At 46.3% G+C, this 20,468-nt stretch overlaps 1 protein-coding gene across 1 annotated transcript; it reads left to right on the plus strand.

Annotated features, from left to right (window-relative positions):
* Positions 1-2,441: 2,441 nt before the first annotated feature.
* Anp32e (acidic nuclear phosphoprotein 32 family member E) lies at positions 2,442-18,319 on the plus strand. The gene is made up of 7 exons (XM_006982562.4): positions 2,442-2,884; positions 6,725-6,874; positions 7,913-8,035; positions 9,855-10,020; positions 10,487-10,653; positions 15,397-15,451; positions 16,150-18,319. Exons 1-7 carry the CDS (start codon positions 2,831-2,833, stop codon positions 16,215-16,217), a joined length of 783 nt encoding a protein of 260 aa, XP_006982624.1. The 5' UTR covers positions 2,442-2,830; the 3' UTR covers positions 16,218-18,319.
* The last annotated feature ends 2,149 nt before the right edge of the window (positions 18,320-20,468 follow it).

Here is a 20,468-nt window from a genome sequence, read left to right on the forward strand (position 1 = left end):
AGACCAGGCTGACCTCAAAGTCACAAAGATCTACCTGCCTCTGCTTTCTCTTCTATCTCTTGTTCAGCTCCAATATATAATATATATATATTACACGCTCCCCCCCCCCCTGCTTCTCCCTCTGTTCCTCAGTCTCTTCAGTGGACAGCTCTTTAGTAGAAGACCCTTCCTCTCTCTCTCTCTCTCTCTCTCTCTCTCTCTCTCTCTCTCTCTCTCTTCCTCTCTCTCTTTCTCTCTCCCTCAATCATGTTTTTCTGTTCTTTTTGCTATCATGCGTGTCCTCCTGGGTTACTACCCTCCCCCACGGTCAGCTCTCAGGTGGAGTCAGAATTCAGGATATATTCCCAGGCTGGTCCTAAAATGTGGTTTTTCTTTTTTATCCATCTCCAGCCTGTGCCCAGCTCTTCCGACTTTGTTGTTTTGTGTTTTGTTGTTGTTTGTTTTGTATTGTATTGTTTATGAGACAGGGTCCCACGGTGTAGCTTTGGCTGGCCTGGAACTCCCTATATAACCAGGCTGGCCTTAAATCCATAAAGATCCTCCTGCCTCTGCCTCCTGAGTGCTGGGATTAAAGGTGTGAGCCATTGGGCCCTCACTCTTCCCTTGCTGGGTATTTTGGTTGTTTTTCTATCCTGGCTTCCTTTAGCATGTTAGCATTAAAATCTAACTAAGTCTTCGGATGCCCTTCAGACGCACCATTCCATTACTTATGCTGTTTGTTATCAAGTGCAAGCCTGTTTGTTCCTGTGCCCGGGTCAGGGTCAGGGTGCGGAGTGGAGAAGAGTCTGCTGAAGACGCAAAGGTGTCCTAGGCTGAGAAACTGAAAAATGGGAGATGTGTGCTAATTCACTCACTTTCCCAAATCATCTGGAATTTTAAAGGAATGTGGCAGAATATAACCAGAACTAAGAAAAGTTAAGAGCCTTAAGATTAAAAACAGGCCAGGTGGCGTCGCACGCCTTTAATCCCAGCACTCGGGAGGCAGAGGCAGGAGGAATTCTGTGGGTTCCAGGCCAGCCTGATCCACAGCGCAAGCTCCAGGACAGGCACCAACACCACACAGAGAAACCCTGTTGGAAAAAAACAAAACAGAACAACAATAATAATAATAATTCTTATCCCATTATCTGTGTTTTTTGTTTTGCTTTGTTTTATTTTTGTTTTTAGAGACAGGATTTCTTTGGTAGGCTTGGCTGTCTTTGAACTAGCCAAGGCTGGCCTCAGGCTCACAGAAACCCACTTGCCTCTGCCTCCTGAGTGCTGGAACTAAAGGCATGGGCCACCACCGCCCGGCTCCCACTCATATCTTATTTAAATTTTTAGTTTTTGTTTTGAGACAGAGGCTGGCCTGGAGCTTACTGTGTATACCAGGCAGGCCTCAAGAGATCTGCTTTCCTCTCCCTTCTGAGGTCTGTGATTTAAGGCATGTACCATTATGCTGGGTCTTAGAGAGATATTAAATAGAATTTTTATTTTTAGATTTTTTTTTTAACGTATTTGAGTGTTTTGCCTGAATGTATGCACACACACATCTGTGCCTGGAGCCTGTGGAGGTCAGAAAAGGCTATTGGATTCCCTGGAACTGTAGATATGGATGATTGTGTGCCATCACGCTGGTACTGAACCAGGGTCCTCTCCAAGAGGACACTGTCTCTCCAGCCCCTCACATACACTTTAAAAGGACATTTTAAGTAGATTACTGTAGGAAACTTACCGAAGGGAAATCGGAAAGGAGAGGCCTAGCTGTGGGGTTTCTGGCAATCGTGTTTTCTTTAGGACTGTGTTGCTTTTCCTCTAACGTCCCAACTTTCTGCCAGCGACAAATGACCTCAGTATCACCTCCTCCGGGACGGTTGTATTTAAAGGTTTCTGACTCAACGTGCTAAACTCAACTGCTTTCAGAGTCGTTCTGCCTTTTATAGTGGAAGTTAAAATACCTTGCTTATCACGCTCTGGCTCTACAACTCGCAAGGGCAGTTCGACGCGGGGGCGCAACGCACTCGGGGCTCTGGCGCGGCGTCCCTCGCTCAGCCCGCAGCCACAGAGCAGAGAGTTTGTGTTAAGACCCCCGAAAGCTCCGGAGTGCGGTGTCAATGACCCCCTTACAGCCCGGGGCCGCCAACGACGCCTTTCCCCTCCCTTTAACCCCGAAGCCAGAGAACCCCCCAACAACAACAAATTCAACAGACACCCAAACCGTCCCACGACCGAGGGAAAGCGCGCCAACCACACAAAGAAAAGGAGGGGGGCGACCGGGATTCAAAATCATTTCTCCGGGACGTACATCCTCCCGGACCAATCGGAATTAACTGCGCGCTTGCTCCGAGCCAATAGACACGGAGCTTCTGGTCCAGGTCCCGCCTAAAGACGGACGGACAGTCCTCTCACCCAATAGAGTCGTGTGACACTAAAGACCCGGCCAATGCCGTCGGGGGGTGGGCGGGGTGTAGGCCAGGGGGTTGGCGGTGCCGTGTCATGGAGGCTCAGTCTCGCAGCAGCCATTGAAGGGGAAGGAACTGCGGGCGCGCGCGTGTGTGTCTCTCTCTCTCGCTCTCTCTCTCTCTTTCTGTGTGTGTGTGTGAATGTGCGTGCGTGCCCGGGTGTGCGCGCGCGGGTGTGTGGACTAGAAGGTGGGGGCAGCCGAGTTAGTCCCAAGTCGTCGGACTCCATTTGCTATTCTTTTCTTTTCTGCCCCGCACCCGGGTGGTGGTGGGCGTTCGTCTCTGCGTCTCTTTTTCATTCATCTCCAGACCTTTAGAGGTTTTGTTTATTTTTTGTTTTTAGGGTTGGGGGTAGCGGGGAGGGCAGGCGAGGGGAAAAGGAGGAGGACATGGAGATGAAGAAGAAGATTAACCTGGAGTTGAAGAACAGAGCCCCGGAGGAGGTGAGATGACTCAGCCCCCACCATGCCCTCCCGCCCGGGGTCGGCCGGGGTGGGCTCCGGGGGTCCGGGTGGGCGCGCCGGGCGGGCTGGGACACGCGCCCCCACTCGGGGTGGAGGCGGGGCGTTTTATTTTAAGTTTTAAATCGCCAGGCTCTCGTGCTTAAAATGGCGAAGGGCTTAAGTTTCTAGGGGGGCATTTTCGCGAGCGCGCGGGGGCTCAGCCCCTCGGCGGCCCCGCAGCCCGGCGGCCCGGCCTCGCGGGGGGCCGGGCGGCGTGGGCGCGACCCCCGCCGGGCCCTCGCCGCCTGCGAAGTTGGTGTTAACTTTGCCGCGGTGCCGCCGCCGCCGCCGCCGCTCGGCCGGCCGCGGCCCCCGGGCGTGGGTCTCCGGGCCGACGTGCGCCCCGCGCTCCCTCCGGCGGTGCCCACTCGCGCGGGCGGCGCGCACCGGGGCTGCGGCGGGATCCCGGGACCCGACGGCGCCGGCCGCGACCCTCGTGGCGCACGGACCTCTACGCGAGCCCCGTCGCGCGGTGCTCCGTGCGGCCGTCGGCAGGAGTCGCGGGCCGGGAGGGGCCCCGGGAGGCGTCGCCTCCGGAGCCCCCCCCATCCCCCGGCCGTCGGATTCCTTCGCGGTTCCCGCCAGGTTCACGGGCCTGGAGCTTGGGCCGCGGCGGCGCCCGGGCGGTGGCGGCGCCTGGGGCTCGCTGGTTCCCTGCAGCATGAAGTCGGGGGGCCAGGGATCCGCGCCACGGTGGCCCCTTGACGCCCGAGCAAAGGCGCCGGTCCGCCCGGCCTTCGCGGTTGCCTGTGCCCGAGTCTTTCCCCGTGGCCGGCGTGCGGGTTTCCCCCGACTTGAGCCGAGAGCGAGGTGGAGGAAACATTGTTGCTGTGAGGGTTATCTCGAGGGAGAACTAGAAGTTTTCTAGAGCTTGTTAGAAGATTCCAGAATAACTCAAAGTTGAAAAGCTGCCCATCGGCGGGACGCGGGGACTGAGATCTGTGATTCTGTATGTCTGTAATTCTGTATATCTGTAATTCCCAGCCCTTGGAGGCCGAGGTAGAAGGGTGGCTGCAAGTGCGACTCTGTCAGATGAGGCAAAACAAATCAAAACGAGCGGTTTCTCGGAAGCCTTAGGGCACAGAAGTTGGCCTTCCCCCCCCATCCTTTCGCCTCCACTTTGGAGGATTGCTGGACGATACCGTGGTGTAGTAACAGGTTTATGGAGACTGTTTTTGTTTATGTTTTTAGCTTTTTTTTTTTTTTTTTTTGGTTTTTTTTTTTTTTTTTTTTGGTTTTTTTTTTTCGAGACAGGGTTTCTCTGCGTAGCTTTGCGCCTTTCCTGGAGCTCACTTGGTAGCCCAGGCTGGCCTCGAACTCACAGAGATCCACCTGGCTCTGCCTCCCGAGTGCTGGGATTAAAGGCGTGCGCCACCACCGCCCGGCTTGTTTTTAGCTTTTTAAGACAAGGTTTTTCTGTGTAGCCCTGGCTGTCCTGGAACTCCGCTCTGTAGCCCAGGCTGGCCTTGAACTCAGATCCACCTGCTTCTGCCTCCCAAGCGCTGGGATTAAAGGTGTGCGCCACCACCGCCCACTTAATGGACAGTTTATAAAGTACCCTGTTTATTTACTTTCTCCTTGGGAAAACTTGTAAACTGGGTTGTATTGTTTTAGAATCCAAGTCGGCGAACAGGAGTCTCAAGGCAGTGAAGTGGCTTATTCTAGTGGAAGAACTGGGTTTCTGACACCAGATCTCCACGCCCTCTTGCTCAGCTTTCTTCGCTCTGGCTTGGAACCCAAAGGCTTAAGAGTTGCCTGGTGTGATAGTGCACGCTTTTAATCCTGGCATGTAATCCTGGCACCCGGAGGCAGAGGCAGATGGGTCTCTGAGTTTGAGGCCTACCTGATGATCTACAAAGCAAGTTTCTGGCCGACCAGGACTAAATAGTGAGAAGGAATAGTGGTGGTTGCTCACTCCTTTAATCCCAGCACTTGGAGGCAGAGGCAGAGACAGGCGGATCTCTCAGCTTGGTCTACAGATGGAGTTCCTGGACAGACAGGGCTACACAGAAAAACCAAAAAATAACCCCCAAACAAACAAACAAACAAAGGCTTAAGAGTAGGACACCCTCTCATACACCAAAGGTGTGACCTAATGCAAGTCGTTTTTTCTGGGTCTTGGCTTCCTGGTCTCTAAAAGGGATGTCATGGTGTCATTTCTGCTCATTGAAATAATGATGCCAAAGTTACACTCAAGTAGAGAAGATGGCATTTGTTGTTTCTGATTTTTTTTTTTTTAACTGGGGATAGAGAACCAGGATCCATGATTAGATCTATTCAGGTAAGTTTTGTTATTCCATCGCGGATCTGGGGCTGGATTGACTAGTTAAGAGCACAGCTCTCTAGTTAAGAGCACAGCTCACTAGTTAAGAGCACTTATTCTTGCCCACATTCACATGGTGGCTGCCAGCTGCCAGGGAGTCGATTCCCTTTTCTGGCCTCAGAAGGCAGCAGACACGCATGTGGTACACTTATCTGCAGGAAGAACACCTGTACACATAAAATAAATAAACCTACAACTCAGATCTAATAAGAAATCCTGTTCTGAGCTGGAGAGAGGGCTCAGGGATTAAGATCACTGGCTGCTCTTTGGGGGATCAGGTTTGAATTCCCAGAACCCACATGTTGACTCACGACTGCCCCTAAGTCTAGTACTAGGGATCCAGGCCCATTTCCTGGCTTCCATGGGTACTGCATGCACAGAGTGCACAGATATACCTTCAGGCAGAAACGCCATATACATTTAAAAAACAAAACAAAAAACAAAAGTCCAGTCCCCCGTCGCTCCAGGATTGGGAAAGTCCACAGAAGCGCTTGAGCGTCAGAAGGAGAAATAACATTTGTCAAGGATGTTTTGTGTGATGGTGCCTGTCTTCAGTCGACACCCCAGAGGTGGGCTGTTCTAGAAGGGACTTCCAGAACACTACTTCCTGAAGGGTAACAAGATTGGACTTCCACTGACATTTATCGCCAAAGATACAGAGGCTTAAACCGGAAAGGTGATGGACAGTTCCCCTTCTCCCTCCTGTAGCTCTCTGCGTCTCCCCGAAGTAGCCAGGAGTCCCCCTCCCTGTGGAAGCGCAGGTCAGGTGGTGAGGCTCTTGCTCAAGAGTCCAAACGCATTTCAGTAGCACCTTTTCACACTTGGTGTTTCTGCCTCAGTGATTTGAAGTGGGCATTGCGCTTGTTAGTCCAAATTCAGTTGTGAAGGATTGCTCGCGGTGATAGCTAAATCCACGTCAGGTTTTACTAGTATGTTAATTATATGCAGTGTTTCATGCGTTTCATACATGTGCCCGTATGTTGTGATCTGATCACTCCTTACCCTCCCTTCTCCCCTCCACCCTCTGATCCCTTCTTCCCAGCTCATCTCCAGAATGCCTTCAAGTCTTTTTATGAACTCAGTTCCACTAGGGTTGCTTGTTGATTGTTGTCTGAGACTGTTGCTCTGGTGTTCCCAGGCTGGTTACAGACTCCATGGCTCAAGTGACCCTTCCCCTGCACTCCCAAGCAGCGAGATCTCAGCCTCATGCAATGCACTCAGTGTAGGGATTGGTGTTTGCGTTTGGTGGGTTTGTTGTTGGTTCTGAACAGGGCCTTTCTCTGTTTTGTAGCTTTGGCTGTCCTGGAACTCACTATGTAGACCAGCTTGGCTTGGAGCTCACAGAAAGCCTCCTGCCTCTGCCTCTGGAGTGCTGGGACACATGCTCCAATGTTTGGAGTGCTCAGACACAGGTCTGTTGCTATGCAAACTAATTATTGCTATGTTTCTTCTCACAGGTGACAGAGTTAGTCCTCGATAATTGCTTGTGTGTCAATGGGGAAATCGAAGGCCTGAATGACACTTTCAAAGAACTGGAGTTTCTTAGTATGGCCAACGTGGAATTAAGTTCCTTGGCTCGGCTTCCCAGCTTAAATAAACTTCGAAAGGTGAGTTGGAAGTAGTTTGAGGATACCATGGTTTTTATGCTGAGGCTTATCAAGTTCTTCGTCAAGCGAAATGACCATTTCACCTGCTAATAAGAAATGCTTCTTTAATCCCAGCACTCAGTAGGCAGAGGCAGACGGATCTCTGTGAATTTGAGGCCAGCCTGGTCTACAGAGTGAGAACAAGGAAAGGAACAAAGCTACACAGAGAAACCCTGTCTCGGAAAAAAAAAAAAAAACAGAACAAACAAACAAAAAAAGAAATACTTAAGTTCCTAGAGATAAGAAAAGGGAAGGAGCTGGAGAGATGGCTCAGTGGTTAAGAGCACTGGCTGCTCTTCCAGGGGACCTGGGTTCAATTCCCAGCACACAATTCCCAGTCACAACTCTCTGTGACTCAGTTCCAGGGGATCCAACACCATCATATGGACATACATGCAGGCAAAGCACCAATCAGTGCACATAAAATTAATTAATTAATTAACTAATTAAAAAGAAAACAAGGGGTTGGGGATTTAGCTCAGTGGTAGAGCGCTTGCCTAGCAAGCACAAAGCCCTGGGTTCGATCCTCAGCTCCCCCCCCCCAAAAAAAAAGAAAAAAGAAAAGAGCTGGGCAGTGGTGACACATGCCTTTTATGCCAGCACTCAGGAGGCAGAGGCAGGCAGATCTCTGAGTTCAAGACCAACCTGGTCTACAGAGTGAGATCCAGGATAGCCAGGGCTACACAGAGAGACCATCTCTAAAAAAGAAAAGAAAGACTGTAGGATTTTGGAATTAGTTTTAGTATTGCTTAGAAATTTAAATTAGAATTGTTTTATGGCACAAAGTTGGATTTAATATCTGCCACTGGCCCCCATCATAAAATGCAGATGAACACACTGGAGCCTCGGATAAGCTGCCGGGTAGGGTCTGCTCTGTTTGCAGGTAGATAGAAATCGGTGATGTCAGAGAGAATGTCAATTGCTCTTCTTCACATTGATGAGCTTTTCAAAGTGCTCAGCTTCCCCATTCTTTGCTTTCTCTCCATGTTGACTATGTAGTTGGAACTCAGTGACAATATAATATCTGGAGGCTTGGAAGTCCTGGCAGAGAAATGTCCCAATCTCACCTACCTCAATCTGAGTGGAAACAAAATCAAAGATCTCAGCACAGTAGAGGCACTGGTAAGTGGAATGATCGTCTCTGGACTTGATTTTTGGGATTAGCTTTGGATTCGTTGATCTGAGGTTTGTTCCTATTCTATTTCATTGATCTCTGTTTAAGTCTGGACTTCTCTGAATTATCTCTTGTGATCCAGATAGCTGTTTTTCTTTAGCATCTAGCTGGACTTGCCACTCAGCACTGAGGCAGAGGAGGGATGACTCCAAGTTGGAACCTGGGCTGCAGAGTGAGACCCTTTCTTAAAAATAAAGGCCTCAGGGCTGGAGGTTAAGGCCCAGGGTTAAGACCACCGGCTGCTCTCCTAGAGGACCTGGGTTCAATTCCTAGCACCCACACGACAGCTCACAACTGTCTGTAACTCCCATTCCAGGGGATCCTTACATGCACATAAAATACAAACAAACCTTTAAAAAATTTATTCTTTAGAAAAAATTAAGGCCTCAAGCCAGGCAGTGGTGGCACACGCCTTTAGTCCCAGTACTTGGGAGGCAGAGGCAGGTGGATCTCTGGGTTTAAGGCCAGCCTGGTCTGCATTAAAGAGTTCCAGGACAGAGAGCCAGGACTATATATATAGAGAGACCCTGTCTCAAACAAACAAAACAAAAATAAAATAAAGCTTCAGTACCACTCATTTTTAAAGGTACTTACCACTGAGCTTGAAGACCTGTCATGATCCTTAGAACCTTGTGGTAGATAGAGAGAACCCACTCCCGAATGTTGTCTCTGACACACACACACACACACACACACACACACACATACACACACACACATACACACACACACACACACACACACACACACACACACACACACGCTTGTGGTGTATGCATGCACACACCCCTTCAATATAATTAAAATATAAGAAAAATTAAGAAATCCAGAAGAATTTTTGAATCAGTGACAAATTTACTTAACAATTAGCTTGTATTTTCTTCAGGACTTTACTCTGGTTTTTAAACAGCTGTCATTTTTTTTTTTCTAAAGTAAGGGGACACATAAGTACCTTTTGAGGTACTAAGAAGTATTTTCTGATGATAGGAAGGAAAATTCTCAGACTTACATTTTTGTTTCATTACAGTTGTGTGTGTGTGTGTGAGTGTGTGTGTGTGTGTGTGTGTGTGTGTGTGTGTGTGTGTGTGACTGTGTGAGGGGACAACTTGTGGGAATTGGTTTTCTCCAGGTGTGTGGGTCCCAGGGATTGAACTCAAGGTGTCAGACTTGGCAACAGGTGGAGGCAGCCACCGATCCGCTTGGCGAGCTCTTGTCCTCAGGTTTTTAAAACAGTCAGCCTTTGTGTGGTGGTGTCTGTAGCCTAGTATTTGGGAGGCTAAAGGGTTTCGAGTTCAAGACTTGGGCTCCGTAGTGACACCCTACCCTGCCTTTAAAAAAAAAGATGAAGTTAAGCTATTGGGAACAGGCTTGGGTGCTGGTGTAAGGGGACTGTCGTATGGTTGTGACACCTTTTGTTCTTTTAAGATGAGTGGTCTCTGTATCCCGGGTGGGCCTCCAACTCTGACCCTCCTACCTTGGCCAGGTTATGGGTGTATACCAGCACATTGGGTGCTGTTGATTATTTCTGCAGATTCTGTCAGCAAGAGTGCCTGGAGTGTTTACAAGAAATCAAGCTCTAAGACAGATGTTGGAGGCGCAGTAGTGACTAAGAGCTGCCCGTGCTTTGTAGAATGACCCTTAAAAAACACTAAAAATGCAAAAAACATCTTTCTTTAACTTCAAGTATATGTTTTTCAGATCTTTCATTAAAATTGAAGAACATGGTATTTAAAATCTTGATTGTAACCTTTAACTTTACTTTTTCAGCAAAATCTTAAAAATTTGAAAAGTCTCGACTTGTTCAACTGTGAGATCACGAACCTGGAAGATTACAGAGAAAGCATTTTCGAGCTGCTGCAGCAGATCACATACTTGGATGGATTCGATCAGGACGACAATGAGGCACCGGACTCGGAGGAGGAGGATGAGGAAGGTAATGGTTTTTCTTTTTGAGACATAATTCCTGCTGTTCTGGCACTCACTGTGTAGAGCTCAGACTCAGATCCACTTGATCTGCCTCCCAAGTGCTGGGACTAAAGGTATGCGCCACCACCGCCCGGCCAGAACCTACCTTTCTTCCTTCCTTCCTTCCTTCCTTCCTTCCTTCCTTCCTTCCTTCCTTCCTTCCTTCCTTCCCCCCCCCCCTTTTTTTTTTTTTTTTTTAAAGACAGGGTTTCTCTGTGTAGTTTTTGGTGCCTGTCCTGGATCTCACTCTATAGACCAGGCTGGTCTCGAACTCACAGAGGTCCGGGCTGGGATTAAAGTATTGGCTGCACCTTGAGAAACTCTCCACCGTTAGCTTAAGGTGTTCAGGTGTTTGGGCAAGAGTGAGGAGGGCCTGCACACCAGGGGAAGCATTTGCCCAGCCGTTGGCTCATCTTCTAAAATGTTTTTTAAAGATGGAGATGAAGATGAGGAAGAGGAGGAAGAAGACGAAGCTGGTCCACCTGAAGGATACGAAGAGGAGGAGGAGGACGAAGATGAGGATGAGGATGAAGCAGGTTCAGAAGTGGGAGAGGGAGAAGAGGAGGTGGGCCTCTCATACTTAATGAAAGAAGAAATTCAGGTGAATGGAAACTTGATCTTTGCATTGATGATGGTTTGGGCCCAAGGCTGAGAACTGTAAAGAGTGAGTCCTGACTCGTTTCCTAACTTGTGGGTAAGCATCTGTCTTCTCTCTCAGTCTCCTACTGGATGCTCTGTGGTGGACAGAACACTGTAAACATAATAAGTAAATCTTTAAAAAAGGAAAAGCTCCCGGGGTAGGCAAGCTGTAAGTCTCAGCAGCTGCCTGGGGGAGAATGAACCAGCGTGGTATAAAAGCTGGTGTGCGGTCAGACAGGGGTCGGACAGGCAGTCACATGGCAGGGAAGGGGCATTAGAGGAGGGGCATGGAGACCCGAATTATCAGAAGTTTATTGGTTCTGGCCAGCGTCCAGAAGAAAGAGCAAGAAAGATGGGCAGCAGACTGCCGAATCCACGGTGGCTCCCTAAGGATTGCCGCTGCTTGTTTCTTAGCGCCCAGATACTCTCGGAATTGATTGTGCCCTCAGTGGCATGGGATGCTGGAACATTTGATGAATGTATGTCCGAGCCTCTGCATAAAGCACCTAGTTCTAGTTAGCACATTACAGACTGCAGAGACCTGGGTGTCTTCTCTCCAGTTACCTCTTGCTTTATACTCTTGCATCAGCTTTCCTCCTCATCCTCTTCCTCTTCCTCTTCTTTCTCCTCCTCCTCCTCCTCCTTCCTCCTCTTCCTCCTCCTCCTTTTTTTTTTTCAAGACAGGGTTTCTATGTGCAGACCAGGCTGGCCTCACATGATACCTCAGTGGGATGCCCTCCATAGTGCCCTTTTATAGTGTGCAGATCCGGCCATTACTTGCCTTGATATACTGCAATGTGTCCCTCTTGCCACCAAAGCATGCATCGTTAGTTGTAGTTTTTCTTAGGTAATGGTGGTTAGTTAGACAATATCTGATGGATGGTTCTTATTTTTTTTCCTGTTACTCTTGTTGGTGCTTTTTACTCTTTTTTGGGGGGCCTGCCACCCATCTCCTAAATAAACCACACACGGAAGCTTATTCTTAATTATGAATGTCCGGCCTTAGCTTGGCTTGTTTCTGGCCAGCTTTTCTTTACTTAAATTATCCCTGTCTGGCTTCTGTTTCTGGGCTTTTACCTTGCTCTGTTACTGTATACTTTTCTTTCTTACTCCGTGACTGGTGGTGTAGCTGGGTGGCTGGCCCCTGATGTCCTTCTCCTCCTCTGGCTCCTTCTTTTATTTATTCTCTGCTTGCCAGCCCCACCTGTCCTTTCTCTTGCTATTGGCTGTTCAGTTCTTTATTAGACCATCAGGTGTTTTAGACAGGTACAGTAACACAGCTTCGAAGAGTTAATTAAACAAATGCAACACAAAAGTAACACACCTTAAAATAATATTTTTTTTGTTTTTTCTCCTTGAGACAGGGTTTCTCTGTGTAGCTTTGGAGCCTGTCCTGGAACTCACTCTGTAGACCAGGCTGGCCTGGAACTCACAGAGATCCATCTGCCTCTGCCTCCCAAATGCTGGGATTAAAGGCGTGCACCACCACTGCCTGGCCATGATACTAATTTTAAATTTGAAATGAATGTACAAAAATGAGGCCTTAGACTCGTTTGGAGCCTTGTAAGTCAGAAACTACGAAGTAATAAAGAAGGAAACTTGTTGAAGCATCTTAAGTATTTATAAGGAAAGCCTAGTTAGTTTACACCAACAATATATAGCTTGAATGTTTCTCTTATGTTTGGTTTATTTGGTAAAATGCAAGTCTTCTAGCCTTGTTTTATTTGCATTTGTCCTTTTATTTTCTCTGTCAATGATTTCTTCCTTAAGTATAAATAGTAAGTACTTTAAAAGTTACATTTTGAAGTTGGGGGGGTTGGGGGCGGTGGTGGATGTATTTTTTTTACTCTGCATCCCAGGCTGGTCTCAGACTCATGCATCTCATGCTGCTGTTGAATTGGGGGCAGTCCCCTTAGCTCTGCCTCCTGAGTGCTGGGATCACACACATTCACCACTCCTGCCTTAAAAGTTACTTCAACCGCCGGGCGGTGGTGGCGCACGCCTTTAATCCCAGCACTCAGGAGGCAGAGCCAGGCGGATCTCTGTGAGTTCGAGGCCAGCCTGGACTACCAACTGAGTTCCAGGAAAGGCGCAAAGCTACACAGAGAAACCCTGTCTCGAAAAACCAAAAAAAAAAAAAAAAAGTTACTTCAACCAACTTCGGGATGACTTTCATTTGGGTGTATTATTCTCCTGAATGTTGGAGAATGTTAACTCAAGATGACATGGCAAAGCATAGATCAGAAATCTCTGAAATACACACAGCATTTTCATTCTGGATGGGATAGTTTGGGTGTTCAAAAATGAAGCCTCAGCTCAGCTCATGACATAATCCCAGCACTCAGGGAGGGTGAGGCAGTAGGGACTACAGGAGTTTAATGATAGCATAGGTTACCTCGTGTGCCTGGTTGTCCTGGAACTTGATATGTAGCCCAAGCTGACCTCTCCCCCTGCCTCTGTCTCCCAGTGCTGGGATTAAAGGCGTGCCACCACGCCCAGCCTAGCAAGCACTTTTAACCACTAACCATTGACTACTTATATTTTGTGCTGACTTGGAACTTAGCAGGACGGGCTCGCCAGCAAGCCCCGGGGGTCTTCTGTTTCCCCTTCCCCTGGGCCAAGAGTGTGGGCGTTGGCCACCATGCCACCTTTTATGTGGTGCTTGGGAACCCGAGCTCAGGTCTACACAGTGTGCAGTCGTCTCCCTAGCCTGTCGGGTGGCTTTGAGACAGTCTTGCTTTGTAGGCCAGGCTGAGCTGGGACCCTCAGTCCTCCCACCTGCAGGGCTACGTGTATGCACCACCACACATTATTAAGAGTATACCCGAGGAGCAGTAAACTCGTGTGGTGGTGAGATGCAGAGGCTCTCAACTGATTGCTTTTAGATGCATAGTAGTACCAACTCTGTCCGGTACTTAGATATTTGTAGCATAGCCAAGATCATAGCGATAAGTGCAGAAGGCTCCGAGCAGTCAAAACAGAGGTGATGAAAGTCTCCTGAGCCCTGTTTGCCTTGGAGAGTGTTCAGTGTCGACATTAAATCTGTTGTCTCTTGCATATTCACTAGTGATGCCCTGTCCTGAGTCTGTGGCAGAATAAAATTGAGAGAGTAAGGGACGGTAAGAGAGAGGGTGTAAACACTGGAAAGAGGAAACCGAGCTGGAGGCCGGAGTTATTCTAAAAAGAGAGAGTGGGCCAGTGATGACCGAACTGGTAAAGATACTCGCTGTGCAAGCCTGGGGCCCAAGTTCAATCTCTAGAACCTACAGAGGAGTGGAAGGAGAGAACCCATGCCCAGTTGTCCTCTGACCACCACACGAGCACACACAGCAATCATACAGTTTTTAGAAGGGAGAAAACCACCTTCCATCTAGTAACAGGGTCTGAGGAAATTAGCATCTACTGATAGGTAGAACGTTCATGGTCAAAACATAGTCATAAAAGTGATGGAGGGCTGGACAGATTGCTCGGGGTGAAGTGCTCACCCTACGAGTACAAGGACCTGAGTTCAATTCCAAGAATCCATTAAAAAAAAAGCTAGGTGGAGGTGGTGGTGGTGGTGGTGGTGGTGGTGGTGCATGCCTTTAATCATCGGCAGTGCTACACAGAGAAACGATGTCTCTGAAAACCAAACCAAAACCAAAAAAGTGCATGGTATGGTGGGATGTGACTATAATCACAGCCTCAGAGAAATGGAGACAGGTGAATCTCTGGGCCAGTATAGGCCACGTGGCAGGTCTAGGCCAGTGAGGGGCTCCATCACAAAACAGGGTGCATCGTAACTCAAGGAACAGCACCAAGGCTTGTCTTCTGGCCTCATAATGCCTGTGTGCATACATATGAACCCACACAGAGGGATTATGATGGTCATGTTATCTATAATCTCAGGCTGACCTGGAACTTGCTCTGTGGACCAGGATGTCTTTAAACTCACAGAGATCCTCCTGCCTCTGCCTCAAAGGCATGTGCCTGGTATTATATAGTGTCTTTAATATGCTTGTAGTTTGACTGAAGGTGCATGCGAGGTCACTTGGCATTTTAGTTTTTTGCTTTATAATCAAAAGATTTTCAGCGTTTTGGAACATTTTGGATTTCAGATTTTTGGCTCATCTTTTGCTTTTATTGACTGAAAAGCTGAGGTCTAGAAAAATACATTTGTTTATTCAACATATAACCGTATTTGTTGTTAGAGTTCAGATCATCTGTAGAGGAGAGTAGTTTATTTTTAAGATAGTAAAGACCCACTTCTGTTATGATGGGCAGACGTGGCTATTTAAAAGTAAGCTGGACAAAGTGGTATGTGCTTGTAATCCTGCACTCGAGAGTCAGAACCAGTACGGTCACGAATTAGAGGTTAGCCTGGGCTACTTTGAGACCCTGTCTCAAGCAAACAGGTAATTAAAATGACACAAAACTCCGGGCGTATCTCCCACATTTACGCTGTTGTATTTCGGGCACTCACTAGCCCTTGGTCGCTTCCGCACTGCACAGTGCCGCAGAGGGAGCCTTTGCATCTTGCATCGTTGGAGAAAGTTTTCGGGAACAGTGTTTGTCAAAAGCATAGGCTTGTGTATAAAAACCTCCATGCTTAGGTTCAAAAGCAAAGCAGGCAGAAACTGTCCTCTTCAGAACATAGCTGAACTGGAAACAGTCAAAGTCCGAGTTACAGTTCATTGCTTCTCACATTGAATATTTTATTTTGAAGGATGAAGAAGATGATGATGATTATGTTGATGAAGGGGAGGAAGAGGAAGAAGAGGGTAAGTTGCATCAGCCTTAAGCAACTCTGAATCTAAAGAGAACAGATACGTGGCATGGGTTGTTGAGTCTATGATGGGGATCCCCCTTGGTTCCTTTGATTTTGTTGTTTATCATAACGTACCTTTAGAAGTAGAGAAGTGTTTTGAAAGAGTATGTTAATCCCACCAAAACAAAACAAAAAAGCCAGCTTGTAACTTGTACTTAAAAAATGGAACTGAAAGCCAGGCATGGTAATGTACACCTTTAGTCCCAGCACTTGGGAGGCAGAGGCGGGCGGATCTCAGTGTGAGGACAGCCTGGATACACAGTTACAAACAAATAAACAAACAAAACCGGAAATGAAGTAAAAGCTTGTTCACTTTATTGCCCTCTGGAATCAAATTTTGCAGAGCATGGACCTCAGTCCAGAGAGGAATGGCTGGACCAGGTGTCGCTTTGTTTCCTCTTTACCTAGTCCTTCAGAATGGTGTTGACGTTAAGATTCACATCGACGTCAAGCACTTGATTTCTTGACCTGTGTGTTCATGAGCTTTGTCAGGTTCTCTCAAGACTGCATAGTCTCTGAAATTGGAAGAAGAAATTTCAGAGTGAAACAATAATTTTTGCTTCCCATTCATTTTTTACTCAGATTGAAAGCTTTGTAACTATAAAAAAATTCATTTGTTAAAATTAAGTATTTTATACACTTCTGTTTTAGAAGAAGAGGGTCTTCGGGGAGAGAAAAGGAAACGGGATGCTGAAGATGATGGAGAGGAAGATGACTAGGTCCCTGCAGGATGAGGTTGCCTGGCGCTCCCGGGCATGCAGTGGAGCGATCATATGTCTTCGTTTCTTCATGTATGATAACTGTCTCTGTAGGAGATGGTGTGTAACTTTTATAGGAAAAGTGTGGTTTTACTATTTTGGCCTTATCATTCCGATTAAGATTTGCTAGTCTGTTAATCATAATGTACGTAGAAAAAAATTTTCATTCATCTTCCCATTGTGAAATTCTCTAGCACTGTATTAGATTCTGGATTTTTATAATTCATGCTTAATGTATTAGACATTTTTAGCCCATAATTAAAACATGGTTGCTTTTACACAGGTGTAGTTTGGTGCATTTCATTCATGTTTTAAAGTTATTTATAAATTAACAAATTACACTCAGCTGTAATATGAAATGGCAATAGTCTCTTGAATGATAAAGCTGATTGATTTTTTTTTTTTTATTTTATTTTAAGAGGTGATCCAGAAATCAATAGCTTGAAGGCAGTTTTGGGGGCTGGGGTGGATTAGAGGACTTTCCTGTCACAGTTTGGAAAGTAGAAGCAGAGTTAGGAGGGTTCTCTTGAGCAGCGTAGGCCGTGGACTCGGAGGTTCTGTTCAGCGATACGGTTCAAGGCTTTTACGGAGCCTGGTTTTATGGAAGTCCAGAGACTGGCAGGCAGGCCAGCCCGTTCTGTGGGTGATGCTGTGCCAGCAGCGTGCTGGGCGTCAGGGGTGCGCTCACCCCGTCACCCTCCGTCACCCTCCGTCACCTCAGTCCTCTCCCATCCAAAAGAAAGCTGGCAAAGTTGTGGGTACCCAGGAGACTGTCAGCCATCTGTCTGGGTGTCGAACAAGTGAAGTGGGAGAGATGGCCTGTCTGTTGAGATGCAGTGATGAGCATTAGGAGATAGACAGGCTTCGCTTACCATGGACAGCACACGAATGAGGCTGTGTTAGGCTAAGGCAGAGCATTCTCCTTTCTCAGAGGCCAGACTGATCACCTGCTGATAACTAATAACATGTTCAAGTCTAATTATTAAGTTGTTTTCCTTAGATGATTTGGATACCAACGCTGTGAAGTATTTATTATATTTCTGAGTGGGACCTTTAATTATTCTTCCTATAGTTTGAAAGTGTGATCAAATATAGCAGTTGATTGGAGTATAATGGCAGTCAGAGGACTGTATGAAAGTCAGTATTGAAGTTGGGATTTACTTCTGTTAACAATAGAGAAACATTTGGGGTAAGTGTACATGCTTCCTCATGGCTACTAAATAAACATGAGCAGACAGGTCCCTTTTCTTTTGTTCCAGAGGCTCCATGTTCAAGGCAATTGCTTTTTAAATCTTGGCCACTAATTTTTGTTTTCCTTTGTTTTGTATTTCTATGTTTATTTTTTAAGTTAGTATCAGCAAATTAGTTCTGCCTGTACTGGGATGCAGAAATTGTTCATAATAGTTAGGACTGTTGTTTTTTAATTTAAGATGTTTGACATGGTGTTTTAAAATAACAAGTATGAAATTATTTGCTGAGAAGCTAACAGAGTTGCATATCTGACTGAAATAAACGTGTGATTAAATTCAGTGCCAGTACTGGAATCTCCAAAGGACTAACATTTTCCTCATTTCAATAATTGGAACGCCTGCTTTCAGTCCCTAAGAATTCTCTTGGCACACTATGCCAGGTTCAAAATAAATGCTTATTTTTAAAAAGTAAATCTATATATTGACTTTTTTACCAATCATCTATTGTGCAATCAAAGTTAGAGTTCTTGGGTTTAAAAACAACAAATAGGGCCTCCAGATAACTATTAAGACTTAGGTAGCTTTGTGGGTAGTATTTTCATGCGTAAGCAAGAGTGGGCTTTCTATTCTGTAGACGTTCTGGGCTCTGTTGTAACACTACCTGTACTGCGTGTGTATACAGTATGTTAAGTCCTTAGAGACTCCGAAGTTCATACTTTTGTGCAACTATTTTGGATAAAGCCACACAGTGTTCAACATAAGGGCAGGCAGTACTGATTGTGTGTTCCTGACTATTTTTGGTTTTTTTTCTGACTGCTGTAACTTAAGTTTTGAAACTGAATTGCTTTGAATAAATCGAAGAGTTGTTAATAACGACTAGCTTCCGCGTTTGGTGTTCACTTTTCAGTAATGCCATCTTCTGAGGGGGTCAGTGGTGGCACACACCTTTAATACCAGCACACTGGGAGCCACAGGCAGCCAGATCTCTAGTTTGAGGCCAGCCTGGTCTACAGAGTTCCAGGATAGCTGGAGCTACACAGAGAAACCCTGTCTCAAAACACAAAACAAAAACTCATCTTCCTCATTAATCTTTCCAGCAGCCAAAAAAAAAAAAAAAAAGGTGGTGTGTGTGTGGCGGCGGGGGGAGATCCTGGATTGGCTCAAATTTATCTTTTGAGTTGCAGGTTGAGCTCAGAGTTTATTGCCAATAGGTGAGCAAGTATTTATAAAATGGTCACATAATTAAGGTATGTACATGGGTTTTTTTCTAGAATGAGAGCCTAAGCATTTTTCCATAGTATCTTAATTCTTACATAGATTTTTATTATTTTTTTAATCCCTAGTTTTGGGTTTCCCCTAAGTGTAATCTTTAATATGTTTTGTTTGTGGACTATTCTGGAATGTATTTTTTCAAGTTAAATATAATGCTAAGTAATATTTTCATGATTATGGCTATATATTGAGAAAATTTTAAATATCAAATTCTGCTTCTGGAGAGATAGAAATACTGAATATTTTTTTAGGTGAGAGGACAGTGTTTAAGTAGACCATGCTTGCCTTGAACTCAGATTTGCCTGCTTCTGCCTCCCAAATTCTCCGATTAAAGGCACCACCACCACTACTATGAGGCTTTAAGACATTAACAACTTACTATGTGCCTCATGCCTATAATCCCAGCACTGAGGAGGCTGAGGCTGGAGAATTGCCAGTTCAAGGCCAGGCTGGGTTCCAGAGTGAGACTGCCTTTAAAAAAAAAATTGCTTCCTTTAAAAAGGAAAATAGGATCATAGAAGTTTTGGGTAAAATTATTAATGAGTCAATTTGGTGAGGGATTATGATTCAAAACTTTTTTTTGAGACAAGGTTTCTCTGTGTAGCTCTGGCTGGCCTCGAACTCAGAGATCCTCCTGCCTCTGCACTGGGATTAAAGGTATGCACCACTGTGCCTAGCTGAAAACATTTTTTGTTTGTTTTCCCTGGCGGGCCTGGAACCCAAGCTGTGCTGTAGATCAAGCTGGCCTCGAACTCGGAGATCTGCCTTCCTCTGCCTACCTAGTGCTGGGAAACAACAAAAGTCTGAGTCTCCTAACAACAACAAAAAGCCCAGTGGTGGTGGCACACGCCTTTAATCCCAGCCAGCTTGCTCTACAGAGTTCCAGGACAACCAGGGCTACACAGTGAAACCCTGTCTGTGTCGGGGGTGTCTTGCTAAAAACATTAAGTACTGTTTATTCTCTGTTCTGTTAATGAGAGGCTTTGAATTACATTTTTATCTAGTTGCTGGAGATTTCTGTTTCCAGCGATGGATTCAGTGATATTCTTCAGCTGTCCCTAAATAGCATCCTACAACTGCATGCCTTTTCACATTCTAATCAGCTTGAGACATGAGAACCCTGAGTGTGTTCTGTGGCCCGGGCAGCTACTTGAGTTTCTGTTCTATTGGCTAGCCTAACTTAAAGGAAAACAGATCACATCACAAAATGAAATTGTAAGGTGGGCTTTTATCTCAGCAAGATCTTTAAAATGACTGAGATGCTGGTAAAATGCATTTATTTAGAGACATGTTCTCACTGTGTAGTCCTGGCTGGCTTGGAACTCATGGATCCACTTATTTCTGCCTCCCCCCCTCACTTCAATAAGGTGTGCACTTCTATACCCAGCCCTGGTAAAATAGTTTTTAAAAATTTATTTATTGATTTTTAATTTATGAGTATGTGTGTGAGAGCCTTCAGATCCCTTGGAACTAATTTTACAGGCTGTGTGAGCAGGTGCCTGACCTGGTCCTTCGCAAGAGAAGCAAATGCTCTTGAGTGCTTTGGATCCTAAAATACTTTCATTTTCCTCAAATCTTTCCTGGTAAGATCCTAAAGTAAGTAACCCCAATTAAGAAAGACTCAAAGGGGGGGGGGGGGGCGGCGGCGCAGGACTTTAATCCCAGCAGAGCCAGGCGGATCTCTGTGAGTTGGGAGGCCAGCCTGGTCTACAGAGTGAGATCCAGGACAGGCACCAAAACTTACACAGAG

This window comes from Peromyscus maniculatus, chromosome 6 (assembly GCF_049852395.1).
Source record: "Peromyscus maniculatus bairdii isolate BWxNUB_F1_BW_parent chromosome 6, HU_Pman_BW_mat_3.1, whole genome shotgun sequence".
Taxonomy (NCBI): domain Eukaryota; kingdom Metazoa; phylum Chordata; class Mammalia; order Rodentia; family Cricetidae; genus Peromyscus; species Peromyscus maniculatus.